General features: G+C 45.2%; 1 protein-coding gene across 1 annotated transcript; it reads right to left on the bottom strand.

The window, feature by feature from the left end:
- Window positions 1-7485: 7485 nt before the first annotated feature.
- On the bottom strand, window positions 7486-9634 carry LOC148382084 (janus kinase and microtubule-interacting protein 3-like). Its single transcript, XM_088362678.1, has 6 exons — window positions 9191-9634; window positions 9036-9106; window positions 8339-8899; window positions 8054-8116; window positions 7869-7967; window positions 7486-7779 (listed from the first exon to the last, which is right to left on the bottom strand). The coding sequence occupies exons 3-6, from the start codon at window positions 8405-8407 to the stop codon at window positions 7486-7488; spliced, it is 525 nt and encodes a 174-aa protein (XP_088218804.1). The 5' UTR covers window positions 8408-8899; window positions 9036-9106; window positions 9191-9634.
- Window positions 9635-24674: the final 15040 nt, after the last annotated feature.

The following is a 24674-nucleotide window of genomic DNA, read 5'->3' as shown; positions in this document are numbered from 1 at the left end:
GCAACAACATACTCTGTAACAGATTAGGCAGTATAATCATATCTGTTAACTTGAGAGTGCCCACACTCAATCTACTTATCGTGATGTGTTAAATCAATTACTGTTAGACATTATTTGTCTGATAATCTACCAAATCTTTGAATTGAAGAATTTGTGATTTAATTAATAGCTTGTTGTTATGTTAAGGGTAATCAGACTTGTATATAATTCTAATGGCCTTCTTTTGAAAACTATTCTGAATTACAACTTTGGATCTTATATTACTTTGCAACAATCTACTCCGTGACAGATTAGGCAGTATAATCACATATGTTAACTTCAGTGCCCACACTGTATTTATTTATGGTTATTTGTTAAATCAAGTACTGTTAGACATGAAATAGGAAGTGTTTAACATAAATGTTATGGCTACTCACCATTGTAGCTCGCTCCTGGTCAATGATACGAGCCTCTTCTTGCAGTGGAAAACTTGCAGCCAACAAACACCGTGGAACCTAAAGGAATGAAATTAAACATTAACATTTCGCCTCGACCAATTTTCACACGTACAACGCAACGCGGCTACACTTCTGCTATTACAAACGTAAATCTCCTTAAACACAATGAGTGTTACTTACCGTGTACGCTCTAGACGGTCCAGTTGCAAGCAGAAAATAAAGATATTTCTGTTGATAATCGTCGCTGCTCAGTGGCTCACGGCCATCGCGCCAACAGATTTGAATTTTGGCGGAGGTTCGGGCAATTACGTCATATCCACGGCACATGACTGCGACGTAATACCCGCTTATCTGAAACGGCAGTTAAAAGTAGAGTTACATCAAGTTTTCTTGGAACCTAAACGAATGAAAGAAAACTATCATTTGGCCACAACCAACATTCACAGATACAACACAACGTGCGGGGTTGGGGTTAAAGATTGAGTGAAGGGCCCTCGTTTTAAACTACTGTTTTGAAAAGGAGTGGGAACAAGTAAGACGTATTTAATTTATTTAATGGGAAGTAGTAAGACTTATTAAATTTATTTAATCTACTTTTCTTCCCAGGCAAAATTTGATGTGCTGCAATTCCAAATTTCCAAAGTGAATGAAGGAATGAAGTCCTTTAAATTATGATTTTGTATAAATACTAGGCATTAACACAAAATCGACGGCACAAAATGGGCAGACTTTACTTGTTTGAAAAGGACTGGTTACAAGACAGACTTTTTTAATTTATTTAATGGGAAGAAGACTTATTTAGTTTAATTGATCTATTTTTGTTCCCTGCCAAAATTCGATTTGCTGCAATTCCAAATTTCCAAAGTGAATGAAGGAAAGAAGTCGTTTAAATTATGATTTTGTTTAAATACTAGGCATAGACACAAAATCTACGGCACAAAATGGGCAGACTTTACTTGTTTGAAGAGGACTGGTTACAAGACAGACTTTTCTGATTTATTTAATGGGAAGAGGACTTATTTAGTTTATTTAATCTATTTTTGTTCCCTGGCAAAATTGGATTTGCTGAAATTGTATTTTGCCAAATCTCGATTTGAGACCTGATAGGAAGTATTAAACGCTTAGTTAAATCAATACAAGTTGGTAATAAGAGCGAGTAATGTTGGTTGAACCGATGAATGAAGGTTGAAAGCAATTTAAATTATGACTTTGTATAAATACTAGATATTAACAGAACATCTACTGCGCAAAATGGGCAGAGTTTACTTGTTTGAGAAGGAGTGGCTTATTCAAAACTAAGATTTATGTAATCTGTTTGTTCCCAGGCAAAATTGGATGTGATGCAATTCCAAATTTCACCACATGATGGTGCCCAATTTTGACTTCATAGGACATATTAAACACTTAGCTTGTTATTATGTTCAAGGTAATCAGATTTGTTTATCATTCTAATGGCCTCTTCAAAACTATTCTGGATTACTACTTTGGATCTATTCTACATTACTTGGCAACAACATACTCTGTAACAGATTAGGCAGTATAATCACATATGTTAACTTGAGAGTGCCCACACTCAATCTACTTATCGTGATGTGTTAAATCAATTACTGTTAGACATTATTTGTCTGATAATCTACCAAATCTTTGAATTGAAGAATTTGTGATTTAATTAATAGCTTGTTCAGGGTAATCAGACTTGTATATAATTCTAATGGCCTTCTTTTGAAAACTATTCTGAATTACAACTTTGGATCTTATATTACTTTGCAACAATCTACTCCGTGACAGATTAGGCAGTATAATCACATATGTTAACTTCAGTGCCCACACTGTATTTATTTATGGTTATTTGTTAAATCAAGTACTGTTAGACATGAAATAGGAAGTGTTTAACATAAATGTTATGGCTACTCACCATTGTAGCTCGCTCCTGATCAATGATACGAGCCTCTTCTTGCAGTGGAAAACTTGCAGCCAACAAACACCGTGGAACCTAAAGGAATGAAATTAAACATTAACATTTCGCCTCGACCAATTTTCACACGTACAACGCAACGCGGCTACACTTCTGCTATTACAAACGTAAATCTCCTTAAACACAATGAGTGTTACTTACCGTGTACGCTCTAGACGGTCCAGTTGCAAGCAGAAAATAAAGATATTTCTGTTGATAATCGTCGCTGCTCAGTGGCTCACGGCCATCGCGCCAACAGATTTGAATTTTGGCGGAGGTTCGGGCAATTACGTCATATCCGCGGCATTTGACTGCGACGTAATACCCGCTTATCTGAAACGGCAGTTAAAAGTAGAGTTACATCAAGTTTTCTTGGAACCTAAACGAATGAAAGAAAACTATCATTTGGCCACAACCAACATTCACAGATACAACACAACGTGCGGGGTTGAGGTTAAAGATTGAGTGAAGGGCCCTCGTTTTAAACTACTGTTTTGAAAAGGAGTGGGAACAAGTAAGACGTATTTAATTTATTTAATGGGAAGTAGTAAGACTTATTAAATTTATTTAATCTACTTTTCTTCCCAGGCAAAATTTGATGTGCTGCAATTCCAAATTTCCAAAGTGAATGAAGGAATGAAGTCCTTTAAATTATGATTTTGTATAAATACTAGGCATTAACACAAAATCGACGGCACAAAATGGGCAGACTTTACTTGTTTGAAAAGGACTGGTTACAAGACAGACTTTTTTAATTTATTTAATGGGAAGAAGACTTATTTAGTTTAATTGATCTATTTTTGTTCCCTGCCAAAATTCGATTTGCTGCAATTCCAAATTTCCAAAGTGAATGAAGGAAAGAAGTCGTTTAAATTATGATTTTGTTTAAATACTAGGCATAGACACAAATTCTACGGCACAAAATGGGCAGACTTTACTTGTTTGAAGAGGACTGGTTACAAGACAGACTTTTCTGATTTATTTAATGGGAAGAGGACTTATTTAGTTTATTTAATCTATTTTTGTTCCCTGGCAAAATTGGATTTGCTGAAATTGTATTTTGCCAAATCTCGATTTGAGACCTGATAGGAAGTATTAAACGCTTAGTTAAATCAATACAAGTTGGTAATAAGAGCGAGTAATGTTGGTTGAACCGATGAATGAAGGTTGAAAGCAATTTAAATTATGACTTTGTATAAATACTAGATATTAACAGAACATCTACTGCGCAAAATGGGCAGAGTTTACTTGTTTGAGAAGGAGTGGCTTATTCAAAACTAAGATTTATGTAATGTGTTTGTTCCCAGGCAAAATTGGATGTGATGCAATTCCAAATTTCACCACATGATGGTGCCCAATTTTGACTTCATAGGACATATTAAACACTTAGCTTGTTATTATGTTCAAGGTAATCAGATTTGTTTATCATTCTAATGGCCTCTTCAAAACTATTCTGGATTACTACTTTGGATCTATTCTACATTACTTGGCAACAACATACTCTGTAACAGATTAGGCAGTATAATCACATATGTTAACTTGAGAGTGCCCACACTCAATCTACTTATCGTGATGTGTTAAATCAATTACTGTTAGACATTATTTGTCTGATAATCTACCAAATCTTTGAATTGAAGAATTTGTGATTTAATTAATAGCTTGTTCAGGGTAATCAGACTTGTATATAATTCTAATGGCCTTCTTTTGAAAACTATTCTGAATTACAACTTTGGATCTTATATTACTTTGCAACAATCTACTCGGTGACAGATTAGGCAGTATAATCACATATGTTAACTTCAGTGCCCACACTGTATTTATTTATGGTTATTTGTTAAATCAAGTACTGTTAGACATGAAATAGGAAGTGTTTAACATAAATGTTATGGCTACTCACCATTGTAGCTCGCTCCTGGTCAATGATATGAGCCTCTTCTTGCAGTGGAAAACTTGCAGCCAACAAACACCGTGGAACCTAAAGGAATGAAATTAAACATTAACATTTCGCCCGGACCAACATTCACACGTACAACGCAACGCGGCTACACTTCTGCTATTACAAACGTAAATCTCCTTAAACACAACGAGTGTTACTTACCGTGTACGCTCTAGGCAAAATTGGATGTGATGCAATTCCAAATCTATCTGAAACGGCAGTTAAAAGTAGAGTTACATCAAGTTTTCTTTTTTAATCAACACAATCATTTACAACCGTTGACCAGAAAGAATCGTCGAAATTCGACGTCCCCCACAAACGCCACGCTCACTCGCTTTTCAGGGCAACAAAAGTACTTCTTTTTAAAAACGATGAGTTGTACTTACCGTGTACGCTCTGGACGGTCCAGTTGCAAGCAGAAAATAAAAATATTTCTCTTGTTAGTCGTTTGTTACCATCCGCTGTGTCTTTGTCAACATCGCCGCCATTTTCCTACTTCCTGCTGCGAGCCACGCCCACGGATTTAAATTTGGGCGGAAGCTCTTTCCATTGGCGTCGTTTTCGCGTATAGCAAATCCGATTGGTTGGGAAGGGGGCACGGTTATGCAGCCGAGGGGTCCTGTGATCGGTGGGATGTAAAGTAGGCGTCGACGTCACGTCCGCGTCACGTGACCACGACGTGGCAGACGTCATATAGCAACCGCTGTTTTGTTTAGTAGACTTACAGTTGTTATGCATTGACATAATGGCGCACACACCAAATAGATTTAAATAAATTAAATAATTCTTCTGCCCACTCTCTTTTAAACAAGTTAACTCTCCCCGCGGATTTGAATTCCGGCGAAAGTTACGCCCATCGACGTCACGTATGTCACGTGACCACGACGTGGCAGATGTCATATAGCAACCGCTGTTTTGTTTAGTAGATTTACAGTTGTTATGCATTGGCATAATGGTGTGCACTCAAAATAGATTTAAATAAATTAAATATTTCTTCTGCCTACTCCCTTTTAAACAAGTTAACTCTGCCCACGTCCATTGACGTCTTGTCTGCGTCACGTGACCACGACGTAGCGACGTCATATAGTAACCGCTGTTTTGACCAGTAGACTTAGTTATTATGCGTTGACATAATGGCGCACTGGTTAGCATGGCCACCTCTTAAGCATGATGATGCGGGTTCGACGCCTGATCAATGTTAGCATGGAGTGAGCTGAAGTGCATGGCGCTGAAGATTTGAATCTTTGAAATGCGCTGAGGTCTGACATATCAGGCAGAATGGTTTGTCATCACGTTCAACAAAAAATAGAAACTTTCCCACTCTGATTAAAACGTCCTGTGTTCATCTACGTATTTTCGTTTTGCTGTGCATCTTTTCCCTGCCATTTCGAGAGCCCAATTGACACTCATAGTTTAAAGAAATGTGTTTGCCCATCCTACTTTGTGGAATTTCACCACATGCGCTTTTGACCAAAATACCAAATTGAACTCAAGTGAAGCCAACACGCACAACCCCCCCCCCCCCCACACACACACACACACACACAAATGTTGATATGAACATAAAAGAGCCGCATGCGGTTCGGGAGTTGCGGCTTGGCCAAACCTGTACTATACAACTTTATTTGTATAAAATTTTCACAACAGCTGTCACACAAACAAAGCGGGAAAAACCGAAGACGTGCGTGTTCCGCCCACGCTGGATTTATTTGCACCTTTGAAAAGACACCGTATTGCCGCAGATGTGGCAAAGAGTACTTTTGGGCATCTGAGACGGAAGGATGTCCAAAGCATCACGTCACCTGCTCTGGTAGGCATGGTGGTGGGACGTTGAGGTCAACCGCTTTGGGGTTGGCTGACTCTTTGATCGCAGGATGCCACACACTTGAAGACAGAAGCAGAAAAGCAGAGCTAAATGCAAAATGTACTCACCGGTGACTCCAATTTTTTTCCCCCCTGAAGAAACAGCTGGACGGGTGGCCCCGGCTGGCCAGTGGGACTCTTGTTATTCTGACCCTTTTTAGTGCGCGTTTGGGGCAACAACCGTTTTTTGTGGCGCTCTCTTCTGGTTCAAAAGTGCCCTGCATGTGAATTTGCTTTTCCTGCCTTCTGATTGGATGAGCGCCGGTGTGACGCGGTGCCTCTGTCACCGTGGCGGGGGGTATACGTTGGCATCGGAGCGTCTGCCAACGTCTGAGACCGGCTGGCAGTGTATCGGAGGTGTCGAGTGCGGTGCCGCTGGAGCTCACTCACCAGCTGGTGTTAGGGCCACAGAATGAAGGCCAAGGAGAAGAATAGAAAGAGAAACAGAAACTTCTCCTCCAATTGTTTGATTTGTCTCTTCTGAGCTTCGATGAATTCTTTCAGCTCTTTGTTCCTCTAGGACGGACAAATGGAAAGTGGCATTCAAAAGCCAGTAAGCGTGCAAGTAAGTGCCGGGCTGGCTTTGGGCCCTTACCTGTTGCGCGCTGTGCAGCAGATCCATTCTCTCTTGGAGGATGCAAGCGTCGCGCTCCCTCAACTCGCACATCAGGGCTCGCTTCCATTGGTCCACGGCGCTCCTAAGCTCTTCTCTCTGATCCGCCGTCAGCACGTCATTCACGCCAGCGTGGCTGGCTTTTTCGCCGTCCGTGGCGGGGCAGTCCCGCTGCGGTAGCGCCTCGTACAACATGGCCTCCAGCTCCAGGATCCTCTGGGCCGCAATCCTCGTCCATCAGTGGTCCGGCGGGAGATTTGAGGGCGGCTTACCTTATGAGCCTGGTCCATGGAACACTTCCTGAAGTCCAACTCTTCATCCAGGTAGCCCTTCTGCTTGCAGAACATATCCTAGCACAGCTCAAGGTCAGAATTGTTGGGGCACATTGCCGGAGTTCCCCTTGGCTGATGTCGCGTGTCTGTCTACCTTCTCACTTTCAATGTCCAACATCTTCTGTTGAAGTGTTGACTTGGTCACTTTGATGTATTCTAACCACTGAGGAAAGGCTGCTGTCACATAAGCAGAATGCGAGAGCGTGCGTGGACGTGCGTGTTACCTTCTCGGCTAGGGTGAGAAGGGTCCTGGCGTGAATCACGACCACCTGCTCCTCGCTGGTGAGATTCTGCAAGAGCCCAAAGGCACAGCGTCAACAAGCTTCTTTCAGCGCAAAGCCTTCCAAAAGTCACATTTGAGCCGCCGAGTCTCGTGGAGTGCGAACATAAGGAGTTCGACATACACTTACGGCGTTATAGCCCAGGATGTCCAGCTTCTTCATCAGATCACTGATGACGATGTCCGGGGGAAAGGCGCAAGGAGCAATGTAAGGTGTTCTGGGACCTCGGGTTAAGGTTAGGGTTGCGAGGGACGCCTTACGTACGCTCACGCCCTCGGCCTCGCAGTAGATCTGCAAAGGGCTGAGGCCGTCTGGGAAACGGACTTGCAGAAACTTCAAGACGGGGGAGCGCCACTCCCTCTCCTGAAAGGCAGAGGCATGCATCCGTCCGTCCGTCCGTCCGTCCGTCCGTCACATCTCTGGCCTCAACACGCTTGTGCGAGTCTTCCCACCTCCAGCTCCAGGATGCGGAACTCAAGCAGTTCGTTTTGGTCTCGGATATCCTGGATGTGCTCTTTCAGACGCGCTTCTTCCGCCTCCATCCGCCTGACCTGAAAAGACAGTCAGACCTCATCTGCGGGGCTTCCCGACAGGTGTGACGCCAAGCGACTCCGCCCAGCGCCTTTCTTTCCGTCACCTTTTCGGCCAACTGCTGATTGCTCTGACGCAGCAGCTGCTTCTCCTCCACCCACTTGACATTCTAGAAGAGACAAACGCGTGGACAGCTTTGGAATGTTGTGTCATTTTCATCCACAAATTCTTTGGTTGACTGGAAAATGACATTTGCTTTTCTCCGCATTTTCCCAGCCACGTTCGGGGGGGGGGGGGGGGGGGGGGTTGGTCCAGTAATGCCAGACGGATGAGTGACTGAAGAATGTAGCTATTTTGTCTGAGAAAAAGGTGTGCTCATTGATGAGCTTACCTGTCCTTGTTGCTTCAGCGCTGACTCCAGATCTGCTACTCTGCTTTGATAGTGACCCATTTCTACCATCAGCTTTTCTCTGGTCTGAAAGGAGGAGGAGGGAGGCTCCTCCTCCTCCTTTCAGACCAGAGAACACCCGAGGCTGGGTGAGAACGGGGAGGCTGCGACCCGGCCGGGGGTTGCGGGAAGGGGCGCCACCTTGATCTCCTTCTCGGCGTCGTAGTCCCCTTTCGCTGGTCTGGGCTAGCAGAGCGTAGGCTCGTTGCAGCGCTTGATATTCTTGCGTCAGCTGGCGGTAGCGAAGCTCCGCCTCTTCATGCACACACCAATGCAACACAGCACTAGTACCAGAATCAGTCAGACCGGCGACAAAGCACCCGCGACGCAAAGACGAGTCCGATTCCAGGCTGAAGAGGAATGTTTGGTGCCAATACGCTGGCAGAAATGGCGGGCTACCTCTTCGGGTTCCGTGTCGGGGGTTCTGTCGGTGTGAAAAGACAAGGACGATCCGTCCGAGTCCACCAACACGTCTTCGTCGTAGCCGTAAAATGTTTCGATGACCTGCGGGCGCGGAAGCAAACATCTCTCTGAACAAACTGAAGCGACACCTCACGATGAATCGACGAGAGGAACGATAGCGAGAAAAAGGCCATTTCATCTTGCGCAACACCAAGCAGCCGCAAACAAACAGACTCACCTTGCAGGACCTCACGCTTTGTTCCTCCTCAGAGATTCTCGACGTCGGTATTGTAGCAGCAAATCTCTCTCCTGTCGACACAAATAATCCGCCTTTGAGATTCTTTGGATGCAAAGGGAACGAACGGCTCCGGCGCAGAAACAAACGCGACTCACAATGACATTTCTGACATGAGCTCCTGTCTCCAGAGCCTGAAAAACACGTCACCGGCGATGATTGGAGGGACGCTCGTCTTTTCCAAAAGTGACAACTACAGGGTGTGTCAGGGTTTTCCAGATTATCTTTATCGTATCATTGTGTTGCTTTGACTTTGACTGCGACCTGTAATAAATAATATTATTTATCCCTTATTTATCCCTATCGCTTATCCCTTCCTACACAAAGTCGTAAAACACCCCTTGCTATGTTTTGACTAGAGGTCAAGGGCTTCCTCTATTCAATCCACTCTTACACCCACCCTGTTTCTCTTAATTAAAATGCTCGTGCAGGAGCCGAGAGTCAGACTTCATTCGTACAACGGATGGACTCTCCACCTGCAGGTGTCCAAAAGAACTTACTTGTCTCCCGTGTGGTTCTTGCAAAATAAGTTGGAGCGAGCGCAACTCTAACAGGGTGCATTTTGCCACTAGCTGCCTACGGACAATGACGTCGCGCTCGCGGCTCATGGTTGACGGGCTGAGCAGCCGGGCAAGTCCGTCGTTTTCAGCGCACAGCGAGTGGCAAAGGCGCTGACAAAACGGGAGCTTTGAGCTGCTGAAAACGGCAAAACAAGTCTAAAGCGTGTTCAAACGCGTGCGCACAATGCTCCTGCTTGAAAGGTCGGAATTTAAGGGGCCAATTTTTTGGATGGCGGCCGCCGGCCAAGCTTTGGACGGAAAAGGTTTCCTGGCGACAGCGAGCGAGCGCGGCGCTGCCGTACGTGCACCGAGTCGCCTGCCTGAAGACCTTGGACAAGTCGTCGATGATGTGCCGCTGCTCCACAACTTGAAGGAACTCCATTTCACCGTCCTGCTGGCCGCAACCGCGGTCCAGGTCATTGAGCGAACTAGGCCTTCTCTGTGGAACACAAATGCAGTGGACTCTGTTGGCACGCCGCCGTTGTCCGCGTCGACTTACCAAGCTTGCCATCTCCTCGTTCTCCTGGGTGACAAAGCGCACTTTGTTTTCAAGGCGACACAGCACCAGCGAGAGTTCTTCATTCTTCCTGCTCAGGCGTTTGTTTTTGTACAGGAGTGGCAGAAACTGGCTTTCTGTTTCTCTCAGTCGCTTTAGCTGCAAGCATGAAGTGCGGGATGTGAAAGACGCACAACACGCGGGCCAGAACGTATCCATTCCTTTTGCATCGGTTTGAACGGAATCGTGGCTTTGGCTCCCAATAAAAGACATCTACCAGGCAACCGACTCGCCGCGCCGCTCAACTAATAAGCAAGCGCAATGGGTGCCTCGCTGGATGGCGCGCATCAAACGTAGCGCAAACCTTCAAGCGTGCCGTCAATAAATTACCAGTTCATTGCGCTCTTCAGAAAGCAGGGCGTTTCGATCCTCCAGTTTCCTGATGACTGCGCTGAGCTCAGCGATTTTCAGATGAAACCGTCGCGTGTCCCGATCCTCCTGAGACTGAAAACGCCCCGCAACACACACACACAAGCACTCGTTCAAAGTTCAAAACTGTTTTTGTGCTACCTTCCTCCAGCAACGAACTAAGTCATGCGTACTGCAAGTGTGTGATGAGGTGGCTTACGCAATGAAGAGGATTGCTAGTAGCGGCGTTGACCCCACTTCCAGGGTAGTTTAGGCCCGCCCTTTGGGAATCCCTCAGGGCAGCGATCTGCTGCTCGGCAGCCTGAGTCTGCAGCTGAAGGCGGTGGACGTGGCCGGCCCCAGGGCTTCATCCAAAACACTAACCGCTCTGTCTTTCAGCTTGATCTCATCCGTCTGGATGTACAAACGGGGAGCGCTCAGGCAGGCGGGCAAACTCATTTGCCAGAATTGTGACAAAAACAAAGAGAGCAACCGGCCAATTTTTTTCTTGAATCGACTAGAACACCTTTGCTGTGACAAAAGCGAAGCGAGCAACCGGACATTTTCTTCTTGTGAAATAGAATAGAATAGAATGCCTTAGGTGTCATTGCACTGCAGGTATACAACGAAATTGGGAACATAGCCACGCACCGCGCATCTGATCAGTCCTACCAGTCGGCGGATCTCCCTCTCGCAGTCTCTCTTGGTTCGGCTCAGCTCCTCCCGATGCTGGTGATGAGCCGATCGGAGCTCGGCCGCTCGGGACTGCCAGGCCTGCTGGGCCGCTGCCAGGGCTTCTTCCGCGCTCCTGGTGGAGGCGACACCGCTCGGTCTCCCGACACCGCCGCGTCTCCTCCACCTCCGCCAGCAAAGCGCCCCCCCTCCTCACCTGAGCAGACATTGCGCCACACCGGGCCGTTGAGACCGCAACGGAGCGCCGCGACGCTTACTGGGGACAAGCTACACAATACGGTAGCGGCCGCATCGAAGCCCGACGTGGCGTGCGGATAGTCAGACACGGATAGAGCGGATCCCCTTGTCCATGGAGCCGTCCCTCAGGCTGAGGACCAAGGCATTCAGTCGCTGGATCTCTCCATCTTTGATTTTGATCACTCTCATCAGCTCCATTTCATGCTGCCGCAGTAATGTCTCCCTGGTAATGGCTAACTCTTTCTGCTTCTCCTCATGGAGTTTGCTTTTGAGTTCCGTCATGGCGGCGGTGGCACGGTGGTGCTCCGCCCGCAGGTCCTGACTTCTCTCTCTCTCCAGACAGCTGACCTGACATGACTTAGACTTAGACTTAGACAAACTTTATTGTCATCTTGTCTGCACATGGTGCATACAAAACGAAATTCCGTTGCATACGTCTTACAACAAAGTAGTGATATTGCAGTTGAATAGAAGTAACATACCCTATGAAAATATATATATATACATATATACTATATATATATATATATATATATATATATTAAAAATAAGTATAAAGTGCAGCAGTGATAATTATGCAATAGTGCAAGTAGGCAAAACAGTATTCAAGAGTGTGCAGAGGAATGCTAAACCATGTATTAAACTTCTATTTAAAGGGTTTATACAAGTTCAGTAAAGTTGGTAGTGCGAGATAGTGCAAGATAGAGGTCCGTAGTGTCATAAAGTACAGTTCTGTGAATGTGTGATGCAGAGTTCAGTTTAGAGCTCAACAGTTCTAGTGTTCAACAGTCTGATGACAGCAGGGAAAAAGCTGTTGCAGAACCTGGTGGACCTGCAGCGGATGCTGCAAACCTCTTCCCAGAGGGCAGCAGGGAGAACAGTCCATGGTGGGGGTGTGATGGGTCATTGATGATGTTACGGGCACGGGACATGCAGCGCTGAGATGAAATGTCCTGAATGGAGGGAAGAGGAGCCCCTATGATCCTCTCTGCTGTCCTCACCACTCTCCTCACGTTCTTCCAATCGGAGGCGGTGCAGCCTCCACACCACACAGAGAGACAGCTTGTCAGAATGCTCTCTATGGTGCTCCTGTAGAACGTCCTCATGATGGGTGGGGGCAGGTGGGCTCTCCTCATCCTCCGCAGGAAGTACAAGCGCTTCTGTGCCCTCTTGACCAGTGCCGTAGTGTTCATAGTCCAGGTGAGGTCTTCTGTGATGTGGACCCCCAGGAATTTGGTGGTGCTGACCACCTCCACAGCTGAGCTGTTGATGATCAGTGGAGCGTGGTGAGGCTGTTTTTTCCTGAAGTCGACGATGATCTCCTTCATCTTCTCCTCATTCAGGATCAGGCTGTTTTCTCTGCACCAGCCCACCAGCTGCTCCACCTCCTCTCTGTAGTCCAGGTCGTTGTTGTCTCTGATGAGCCCCACCACCGTTGTGTCGTCTGCTGACTTCACGATGTGATTGGTGGTGAACCTGAGGACGCAGTCGTGTGTCATCAGGGTGCACAGCAGGGGGCTCAGGACGCAGCCCTGAAGGGAGCCTGTGCTGAGGGTGATGACATCAGAGGTGTTCTGTCCGACCCGGACTGACTGAGGTCTGTTGGTGAGGAAGTCTAGCAGCCAGTTGCGAAGGGGGGTGTTGAAGCCCAGGTGTTCCAATTTTCCTACCAGATGCTGTGGGATGATGGTGTTAAACGCTGAGCTGAAGTCCAGGAACAGCCGCCGCACATGGGTGTTCTTCTCCTCCAGGTGAGCCAGGCTCAGGTGAAGAACGGAGGAGATGGCGTCCTGAGTGGAGCGGTTTTGCCGGTCGGCAAACTGGAACGGGTCAAATAATAGGGGGAGTCTGGAAACGATGTGACCTTTAAGCAGCCTTTCGAAGCACTTCATCATAACCGGAGTCAGTGCAACAGGCCGGTAATCATTAAATGAGGTGATTTGAGGTTTCTTCGGCACCGGAATGATGGAGGCAGTCTTAAAGCACGCCGGCACTGTGGCTTGGCCCAGCGAGGTGTTAAAAATGTCTGTGATGACCCCAGCCAGATGACTTGCACATTCCCTGAACACACGCCCAGGAATGTTGTCGGGGCCAGGGGCCTTACAGGGGTTGACTCTCCTCAGGGTCTTCAACACATCGGCGGAGTCAAGGCAGAGTACCTCCTCTTCCTGATGGGGGACAGTTTTAACTGCTGGAGTGCCGTTTAGTGCCTCGAACCTCCCAAAGAAGTTATTTAGACCATTTAGAAAGTCAGCATCAACTACACCCACCGGGGGGGGGGAGGGTGAGTTGTAGTCTGTAATCGCCCGTATGCCTTGCCACATACTCCTGATGTTTTTGACGTCGTGGAAACGATCCTGAAATTTTCGACTGCGGTCTCGCTTCGCTATCCTGATGGCACGGTTCAAGTTGGCTCTCGCTGTCCTCAGTGTCTCCTTGTCGCCAGACTTGAAGGCAGAGTTCCGCGCTCGTAGCGTTTGACGTACCTCCTCAGTCATCCAGGGTCGTTGGTTGCCCCGGGTGATGATATTCTTAGTGGTGCTGACGTCCTCGGTGCATTTGTTGATGTAGGCTGACACAGTCATGGCACACGCATGTCTAATCTACATCGGGAAAACTGGGAGGGAGGGAGGCAGGCAGGGAGGCAGGCAGGGAGGCAGGCAGGGAGGCAGGCAGTGTCTGTCTGTTGAGGTTTTCACCTTGTTCTTCTCCTGCTGAAGTTCTAACTGGACGTCCATCAGTTTGGTTCTCAGCTCGTCATTGGCGGCCTGAAGGGCGTCCGTTCGCTCCGCCTTGGCCCGCCCTGCCGGAGCTCGTTTGGACATCTCTTACTCGAGTCTCGCCCGGTCGTCAGTCAGAGATCACAACATTTGTACCTGGAGAGCACAAACGCAGCGCTGTTTTCCACTGGCTTCGAACTCAACTTCAATCGGTACCGTAACTTACAACATCATAAACATAGAACTAGCTTGACTTATTCATTGAATAAATGCATTTGGTTCTTCAAAACTGCATCACGCAACATAGCGTGACCGAGACGGCCGTTATCCACCTGCGTGAAGTTATTTGGTGAAATGAATGAGATGTTTAAGACACCATCGTTCTGTCTCTATGTAGATGAAGGTAAATAATCGATTGCTGAAGGTCCAAAGGTGTTGTGATAAACAAATAAACATATTAGTGATTAGTGACATATTTGTGATAAACATATTAGGCAGGATAATCACATATGTTAACGTGACTGCCCACACTGTATTTATTTATGGTTATTTGTTAAATCGAGTACTGTTAGACATGAAATAGGAAGTGTTTAACATAAATGGAAGACGAAAGGGGTACTCACCATTGTAGCTCCTGCTGGTCAATGATACGAGCCTCTTCTTGCAGTGGAAAACATACAGCCAACAAACACCGTGGAACCTAAAGGAATGAAATTAAACATTAACATTTAGCCTCAACCAACATTCACAGATACAACGCAACGCAAACTACACAAACGTAAATCTTTTTAAACACAATGAGTTGTACTTACCGTGTACGCTCTAGACGGTCCACTTGCAAGCGGAAAATAAAGATATTTCTGTTGATAATCGTCGCGTTTGTATCCGGTGTCTCGCTCAAGGCCATTGCGCCCACAGATTTGAATTTTGGCGAGAGTTCAGCCTATTGACGTCATTTCCGCGGTGTAATACCCGCATATCTGAAACGGCAAAGTTAAGAGTAGAGTTAAATAAAGTTTTTAGTCAACGCAATAATTTACAACCGTTGACCAGTCGAAATAATCGTCGAAATTTGGCGTCTGTGGCTGGAAGCAGACGCCGAGTTCGACATTCCTCCCAAACGCCACACTCCCTCGCTTTTCAGGGCTAAAAAAAAACAGTTGTAATTACCTTGTACGCTCTAGACGGTCAAGTTGCAAGCTGAAAACAAAAATATTTGCCTTGTTAGTCATCGTGTTACTAACCGCTGTGTCTTGTTTGCCAGAACTGCCGCTTTCCTACTTCCTGTTGCAAGCCACGCCCACGGATTATAATTTTGCCGTGAGTTCCGCCTATTGACGTCATGTCCGCGTCACATGACTGCGACGTAATATTATCTAAAACTGTTTGTGCGGTATTGTGTTGTTCTGTGCGGTATTGTGTTATTCTGTGCGGCGTCGTGTTGTTCTGTGCGGCGTCGTGTTGTTCAGTGCGACGTCGTGTTGTTCAGTGCGGCATGGTGTTGTTCAGTGCGGCATGGTGTTGTTCAGTGCGGCATGGTGTTGTTCAGTGCGGCATAATGTTGTTCAGTGCGGCATAGTGTTGTTCAGTGCGGCATGGTGTTATTCAGTGCGGCATGGTGTTGTTCAGTGCGGCATGGTGTTGTTCAGTGCGGCATAATGTTGTTCAGTGCGCCATAATGTTGTTCAGTGCGGCATGGTGTTGTTCAGTGCGGGATGGTGTTGTTCAGTGCAGGATGGTGTTGTTCAGTGCGGCATGGTGTTGTTCAATGCGGCATGGTGTTGTTCAGTGCGGGATGGTGTTGTTCAGTGCGGCATGGTGTTGTTCAGTGCGGCATAATGTTGTTCAGTGCGGCATGGTGTTGTTCAGTGCGGCATGGTGTTGTTCAGTGCGGCATGGTGTTGTTCAGTGCGGCATGGTGTTGTTCAGTGCGGAATGGTGTTGTTCAGTGCGGCATGGTGTTGTTCAGTGCGGCATGGTGTTGTTCAGTGCGGCATGGTGTTGTTCAGTGCGGGGTGGTGTTGTTCAGTGCGGGATGGTGTTGTTCAGTGCGGCATGGTGTTGTTCAATGCGGCATGGTGTTGTTCAGTGCGGGATGGTGTTGTTCAATGCGGGATCGTGTTGTTCAGTGCGGCATAATGTTGTTCAGTGCAGCATGGTGTTGTTCAGTGCGGCATGGTGTTGTTCAGTGCGACATAATGTTGTTTAGTGCGGCATAATGTTGTTCAGTGCGGCATAATGTTGTTCAGTGCGGCATGGTGTTGTTCAGTGCGGCATGGTGTTGTTCAGTGCGGCATGGTGTTGTTCAGTGCAGGATGGTGTTGTTCAGTGCGGCATGGTGTTGTTCAATGCGGCATAGTGTTGTTCAGTGCGGGATGGTGTTGTTCAGTGCAGGATGGTGTTGTTCAGTGCGGCATGGTGTTGTTCAGTGTGGAATGGTGTTGTTCAGTGCGGCATGGTGTTGTTCAGTGCGGCATGGTGTTCAGTGCAGGATGGTGTTGTTCGATGCGGGATCGTGTTGTTCAGTGCGGCATGGTGTTGTTCAGTGCGGCATGGTGTTGTTCAGTGCGGCATAATGTTGTTCAGTGCGGCATGGTGTTGTTCAGTGCGGCATGGTGTTGTTCAGTGCGGCATGGTGTTGTTCAGTGCGGCATGGTGTTGTTCAGTGCGGCATAATGTTGTCCAGTGCGCCATAATGTTGTCCAGTGTGGCATGGTGTTGTTTAGTGCGGGATGGTGTTGTTCAGTGCAGGATGGTGTTGTTCAGTGCGGCATGGTGTTGTTCAATGCGGCATGGTGTTGTTCAGTGCGGGATGGTGTTGTTCAGTGCGGCATGGTGTTGTTCAGTGCGGCATAATGTTGTTCAGTGCGGCATGGTGTTGTTCAGTGCGGCATGGTGTTGTTCAGTGCGGCATGGTGTTGTTCAGTGCGGCATGGTGTTGTTCAGTGCGGAATGGTGTTGTTCAGTGCGGCATGGTGTTGTTCAGTGCGGGATGGTGTTGTTCAATGCGGGATCATGTTGTTCAGTGCGGGGTGTTGTTCAGTGCAGGATGGTGTTGTTCAGTGCAGGATGGTGTTGTTCAGTGCGGCATGGTGTTGTTCAATGCAGGATCGTGTTGTTCAGTGCAGCATAATGTTGTTCAGTGCAGCATGGTGTTGTTCAGTGCCGCATGGTGTTGTTCAATGCGGCATGGTGTTGTTCAGTGCGGGATGGTGTTGTTCAGTGCGGCATGGTGTTTTTCAGTGCGGCATAATGTTGTTCAGTGCGGGATGGTGTTGTTCAATGCGGGATCATGTTGTTCAGTGCGGGGTGGTGTTGTTCAGTGCAGGATGGTGTTGTTCAGTGCAGGATGGTGTTGTTCAGTGCGGCATGGTGTTGTTCAATGCAGGATCGTGTTGTTCAGTGCAGCATAATGTTGTTCAGTGCAGCATGGTGTTGTTCAGTGCGGCATGGTGTTGTTCAATGCAGGATCGTGTTGTTCAGTGCAGCATAATGTTGTTCAGTGCAGCATGGTGTTGTTCAGTGCGGCATGGTGTTGTTCAATGCGGCATGGTGTTGTTCAGTGCGGGATGGTGTTGTTCAGTGCGGCATGGTGTTTTTCAGTGCGGCATAATGTTGTTCAGTGCGGCATGGTGTTGTTCAGTGCGGCATGGTGTTGTTCAGTGCAGGATGGTGTTGTTCAGTGCGGCATGGTGTTGTTCAATGCAGGATCGTGTTTTTCAGTGCAGCATAATGTTGTTCAGTGCAGCATGGTGTTGTTCAGTGCGGCATAATGTTGTCCAGTGCGCCATAATGTTGTTCAGTGCGGCATGGTGTTGTTTAGTGCGGGATGGTGTTGTTCAGTGCAGGATGGTGTTGTTCAGTGCGGCATGGTGTTGTTCAATGCGGCATGGTGTTGTTCAGTGCGGGATGGTGTTGTTCAGTGCGGCATGGTGTTGTTCAGTGCGGCATAATGTTGTTCAGTGCGGCATGGTGTTGTTCAGTGCGGCATGGTGTTGTTCAGTGCGGCATGGTGTTGTTCAGTGCAGAATGGTGTTGTTCAGTGCGGCATGGTGTTGTTCAGTGCGGGATGGTGTTGTTCAATGCGGGATCATGTTGTTCAGTGCGGGGTGGTGTTGTTCAGTGCAGGATGGTGTTGTTCAGTGCAGGATGGTGTTGTTCAGTGCGGTATGGTGTTGTTCAATGCAGGATCGTGTTGTTCAGTGCAGCATAATGTTGTTCAGTGCAGCATAATGTTGTTCAGTGCGGCATGGTGTTGTTCAATGCGGCATGGTGTTGTTCAGTGCGGGATGGTGTTGTTCAGTGCGGCATGGTGTTTTTCAGTGCGGCATAATGTTGTTCAGTGCGGCATGGTGTTGTTCAGTGCGGCATGGTGTTGTTCAGTGCAGGATGGTGTTGTTCAGTGCGGCATGGTGTTGTCCAATGCAGGATCGTGTTGTTCAGTGCAGCATAATGTTGTTCAGTGCAGCATGGTGTTGTTCAGTGCGGCATGGTGTTGTTCAATGCGGCATGGTGTTGTTCACTGCGGGATGGTGTTGTTCAATGCGGGATCGTGTTGTTCAGTGCGGCATAATGTTGTTCAGTGCAGCATGGTGTTGTTCAGTGCGGCATGGTGTTGTTCAGTGCGACATAATGTTGTTTAGTGCGGCATAATGTTGTTCAGTGCGGCATAATGTTGTTCAGTGCGGCATGGTGTTGTTCAGTGCGGCATGGTGTTGTTCAGTGCGGCATGGTGTTGTTCAGTGCAGGATGGTGTTGTTCAGTGCGGCATGGTGTTGTTTAATGCGGCATGGTGTTGTTCAGTGCGGGATGGTGTTGTTCAGTGCAGGATGGTGTTGTTCAGTGCGGCATGGTGTTGTTCAGTGCGGCATAATGTTGTTCAGTGCGGCATAATGTTGTTCAGTGCGGCATAATGTTGTTCAGTGCGGCATAATGTTGTTCAGTGCGGGATGGTGTTGTTCATTGCGGCATGGTGTTGTTCAGTGCGGCATGGTGTTGTTCAGTGCGGCATGGTGTTGTTCAGTGCGGGATGGTGTTGTTCAGTGCAGGATGGTGTTGTTCAGTGCGGCATGGTGTTGTTCAGTGCGGCATGGTGTTGTTCATTTCGGCATAATGTTGTTCAGTGCGGCATAATGTTGTTTAGTGCGGCATGGTGTTGTTCAGTGCGGGATGGTGTTGTTCAGTGCGTTATAATGTTGTTCAGTGCGGCATGGTGTTGTTCAGTGCGGCATGGTGTTGTTCAGTGCGGCATGGTGTTGTTCAGTGCGGCATAATGTTGTTCAGTGCGGCATAATGTTGTTCAGTGCGGCATGGTGTTGTTCAGTGCGGGATGGTGTTGTTCAGTGCGGGATGGTGTTGTTCAGTGCGGCATGGTGTTCAATGCGGAATGGTGTTGTTCAGTGCAGGATGGTGTTGTTCAGTGCGGCATGGTGTTGTTCAGTGCGGCATAATGTTGTTCAGTGCGGCATGGTGTTGTTCAGTGCGGCATGGTGTTGTTCAGTGCGGCATGGTGTTGTTCAGTGCGGCATGGTGTTGTTCAGTGCGGCATAATGTTGTTCAGTGCGGCATGGTGTTGTTCAGTGCGGCATAATGTTCAGTGCGGCATAATGTTGTTCAGTGCGGCATGGTGTTGTTCAGTGCGGGATGGTGTTGTTCAGTGCAGGATGGTGTTGTTCAGTGCGGCATGGTGTTCAGTGCGGGATGGTGTCTTTCAGTGCGGCATGGTGTCGTTCAGTGCGGCATGGTGTCTTTCAGTGCGGCATGGTGTCGTTCAGTGAGGCATGGTGTTGTTCAGTGCGGCATGGTGTTGTTTAGTGCGGCATGGTGTTGTTCAGTGCGGGATGGTGTTGTTCAGTGTGGCATGGTGTTCAGTGCGGCATGGTGTTGTTCAGTGCGGTATCGTGTTGTTCAGTGCGGTATCGTGTTTCTCAGTGCGGTATCGTGTTGTTCAGTGCAGTATCGTTGTGTTGTTCGTATTGTGTTTAACACTTAGCCTCTAACACTTAGCCTCTAACACTTAGCCTCTAGCATCTAGAAGGTAAATAAATAGGAAGGAAGGACTCACCGGTGACGTCTTCGCCCACGTCCAAGCGTTGTACTTTGTATTTTCATCCTTCTGACAGTGGAAAACATAGCCAACAAACACCGTGGAACCTAAACGAATGAAAGAAAACTATCATTTGGCCACAACCAACATTCACAGATACAACACAATGTGACGTGCGGGGTTGAGGTTAAAGGTTGAGTGAAGGGCCCTCGTTTTAAACTACTTTTTTAAAAAGGATTGGGAACAAGTAAGACGTATTTAATTTATTTAATGGGAAGTAGTAAGAGCTATTGAATTTAATCTATGTATTATATTCTATTGTATTGTATTCTGTTGTATTCTTTTGGATTGTATTCACACTAACCCCACTAAAACTTCAGCCCACAAAAACTCGCCTCTGGCGCCTAGCCTCTGGCACTTAGCCTCTAACACTTAGCCTTTAACACTTAGCCTTTAACACTTAGCCTTTAACACTTAGCCTAGAAGGTGAATAAATAGGGTTAAAGGTTGAGTGAAGGGACCTCGTTTTAAACTACTTTTTTGTAAAGGAGTGGGAACAAGTAAGACGTATTTAATTTATTTAATGGGAAGTAGTAAGACTTATTAAATTTATTTAATCTACTTTTCTTCCCAGGCAAAATTTGATGTGCTGCAATTCCAAATTTCCAAAGTGAATGAAGGAATGAAGTCCTTTAAATTATGATTTTGTATAAATACTAGGCATTAACACAAAATCGACGGCACAAAATGGGCAGACTTTACTTGTTTGAAAAGGACTGGTTACAAGACAGACTTTTTTAATTTATTTAATGGGAAGAAGACTTATTTAGTTTAATTGATCTATTTTTGTTCCCTGCCAAAATTCGATTTGCTGCAATTCCAAATTTCCAAAGTGAATGAAGGAAAGAAGTCGTTTAAATTATGATTTTGTTTAAATACTAGGCATAGACACAAAATCTACGGCACAAAATGGGCAGACTTTACTTGTTTGAAGAGGACTGGTTACAAGACAGACTTTTCTGATTTATTTAATGGGAAGAAGACTTATTTAGTTTATTTAATCTATTTTTGTTCCCTGGCAAAATTGGATTTGCTGAAATTGTATTTTGCCAAATCTTGCCTTGAGACCTGATAGGAAGTATTAAACGCTTAGTTAAATCAATACAAGTTGGTAATAAGAGCGAGTAATGTTGGTTGAACCGATGAATGAAGGTTGAAAGCAATTTAAATTATGACTTTGTATAAATACTAGATATTAACAGAACATCTACTGCGCGAAATGGGCAGAGTTTACTTGTTTGAGAAGGAGTGGCTTATTCAAAACTAAGATTTATTTAATCTGTTTGTTCCCAGGCAAAATTGGATGTGATGCAATTCCAAATTTCACCACATGATGGTGCCCAATTTTGACTTCATAGGACATATTAAACACTTAGCTTGTTATTATGTTCAAGGTAATCAGATTTGTTTATTATTCTAATGGCCTCTTCAAAACTATTCTGGATTACTACTTTGGATCTATTCTACATTACTTGGCAACAACATACTCTGTAACAGATTAGGCAGTATAATCATATCTGTTAACTTGAGAGTGCCCACACTCAATCTACTTATCGTGATGTGTTAAATCAATTACTGTTAGACATTATTTGTCTGATAATCTACCAAATCTTTGAATTGAAGAATTTGTGATTTAATTAATAGCTTGTTGTTATGTTAAGGGTAATCAGACTTGTATATAATTCTAATGGCCTTCTTTTGAAAACTATTCTGAATTACAACTTTGGATCTTATATTACTTTGCAACAATCTACTCCGTGACAGATTAGGCAGTATAATCACATATGTTAACTTCAGTGCCCACACTGTATTTATTTATGGTTATTTGTTAAATCAAGTACTGTTAGACATGAAATAGGAAGTGTTTAACATAAATGTTATGGCTACTCACCATTGTAGCTCGCTCCTGGTCAATGATACGAGCCTCTTCTTGCAGTGGAAAACTTGCAGCCAACAAACACCGTGGAACCTAAAGGAATGAAATTAAACATTAACATTTCGCCTCGACCAATTTTCACACGTACAACGCAACGCGGCTACACTTCTGCTATTACAAACGTAAATCTCCTTAAACACAATGAGTGTTACTTACCGTGTACGCTCTAGACGGTCCAGTTGCAAGCAGAAAATAAAGATATTTCTGTTGATAATCGTCGCTGCTCAGTGGCTCACGGCCATCGCGCCAACAGATTTGAATTTTGGCGGAGGTTCGGGCAATTACGTCATATCCACGGCACATGACTGCGACGTAATACCCGCTTATCTGAAACGGCAGTTAAAAGTAGAGTTACATCAAGTTTTCTTGGAACCTAAACGAATGAAAGAAAACTATCATTTGGCCACAACCAACATTCACAGATACAACACAACGTGCGGGGTTGGGGTTAAAGATTGAGTGAAGGGCCCTCGTTTTAAACTACTGTTTTGAAAAGGAGTGGGAACAAGTAAGACGTATTTAATTTATTTAATGGGAAGTAGTAAGACTTATTAAATTTATTTAATCTACTTTTCTTCCCAGGCAAAATTTGATGTGCTGCAATTCCAAATTTCCAAAGTGAATGAAGGAATGAAGTCCTTTAAATTATGATTTTGTATAAATACTAGGCATTAACACAAAATCGACGGCACAAAATGGGCAGACTTTACTTGTTTGAAAAGGACTGGTTACAAGACAGACTTTTTTAATTTATTTAATGGGAAGAAGACTTATTTAGTTTAATTGATCTATTTTTGTTCCCTGCCAAAATTCGATTTGCTGCAATTCCAAATTTCCAAAGTGAATGAAGGAAAGAAGTCGTTTAAATTATGATTTTGTTTAAATACTAGGCATAGACACAAAATCTACGGCACAAAATGGGCAGACTTTACTTGTTTGAAGAGGACTGGTTACAAGACAGACTTTTCTGATTTATTTAATGGGAAGAGGACTTATTTAGTTTATTTAATCTATTTTTGTTCCCTGGCAAAATTGGATTTGCTGAAATTGTATTTTGCCAAATCTCGATTTGAGACCTGATAGGAAGTATTAAACGCTTAGTTAAATCAATACAAGTTGGTAATAAGAGCGAGTAATGTTGGTTGAACCGATGAATGAAGGTTGAAAGCAATTTAAATTATGACTTTGTATAAATACTAGATATTAACAGAACATCTACTGCGCAAAATGGGCAGAGTTTACTTGTTTGAGAAGGAGTGGCTTATTCAAAACTAAGATTTATGTAATCTGTTTGTTCCCAGGCAAAATTGGATGTGATGCAATTCCAAATTTCACCACATGATGGTGCCCAATTTTGACTTCATAGGACATATTAAACACTTAGCTTGTTATTATGTTCAAGGTAATCAGATTTGTTTATCATTCTAATGGCCTCTTCAAAACTATTCTGGATTACTACTTTGGATCTATTCTACATTACTTGGCAACAACATACTCTGTAACAGATTAGGCAGTATAATCACATATGTTAACTTGAGAGTGCCCACACTCAATCTACTTATCGTGATGTGTTAAATCAATTACTGTTAGACATTATTTGTCTGATAATCTACCAAATCTTTGAATTGAAGAATTTGTGATTTAATTAATAGCTTGTTGTTATGTTAAGGGTAATCAGACTTGTATATAATTCTAATGGCCTTCTTTTGAAAACTATTCTGAATTACAACTTTGGATCTTATATTACTTTGCAACAATCTACTCCGTGACAGATTAGGCAGTATAATCACATATGTTAACTTCAGTGCCCACACTGTATTTATTTATGGTTATTTGTTAAATCAAGTACTGTTAGACATGAAATAGGAAGTGTTTAACATAAATGTTATGGCTACTCACCATTGTAGCTCGCTCCTGGTCAATGATACGAGCCTCTTCTTGCAGTGGAAAACTTGCAGCCAACAAACACCGTGGAACCTAAAGGAATGAAATTAAACATTAACATTTCGCCTCGACCAATTTTCACACGTACAACGCAACGCGGCTACACTTCTGCTATTACAAACGTAAATCTCCTTAAACACAATGAGTGTTACTTACCGTGTACGCTCTAGACGGTCCAGTTGCAAGCAGAAAATAAAGATATTTCTGTTGATAATCGTCGCTGCTCAGTGGCTCACGGCCATCGCGCCAACAGATTTGAATTTTGGCGGAGGTTCGGGCAATTACGTCATATCCACGGCACATGACTGCGACGTAATACCCGCTTATCTGAAACGGCAGTTAAAAGTAGAGTTACATCAAGTTTTCTTGGAACCTAAACGAATGAAAGAAAACTATCATTTGGCCACAACCAACATTCACAGATACAACACAACGTGCGGGGTTGGGGTTAAAGATTGAGTGAAGGGCCCTCGTTTTAAACT

The sequence above is a fragment of the Syngnathus floridae genome, chromosome 19, assembly GCF_059516105.1.
Source record: "Syngnathus floridae isolate MCC-2025c chromosome 19, RoL_Sflo_1.0, whole genome shotgun sequence".
Lineage (NCBI taxonomy): Eukaryota > Metazoa > Chordata > Actinopteri > Syngnathiformes > Syngnathidae > Syngnathus > Syngnathus floridae.
This window is presented reverse-complemented; position numbering and strand designations above follow the sequence as displayed.

What these genes read in the sequence shown, in the direction of transcription:
- LOC148382084 (XM_088362678.1), bottom strand. Translation starts at nt 8,407, where the DNA reads ATGGTAGAAATGGGTCACTATCAAAGCAGAGTAGCAGATCTGGAGTCA. An exon ending in ATCAGCAGTTGGCCGAAAAG is followed by an intron (nt 7,968 to 8,053) that starts GTGACGGAAAGA and finishes CTGTCTTTTCAG; the next exon opens with GTCAGGCGGATGGAGGCGGA. An exon ending in TCCGCATCCTGGAGCTGGAG is followed by an intron (nt 7,780 to 7,868) that starts GTGGGAAGACTC and finishes TCTGCCTTTCAG; the next exon opens with GAGAGGGAGTGGCGCTCCCC.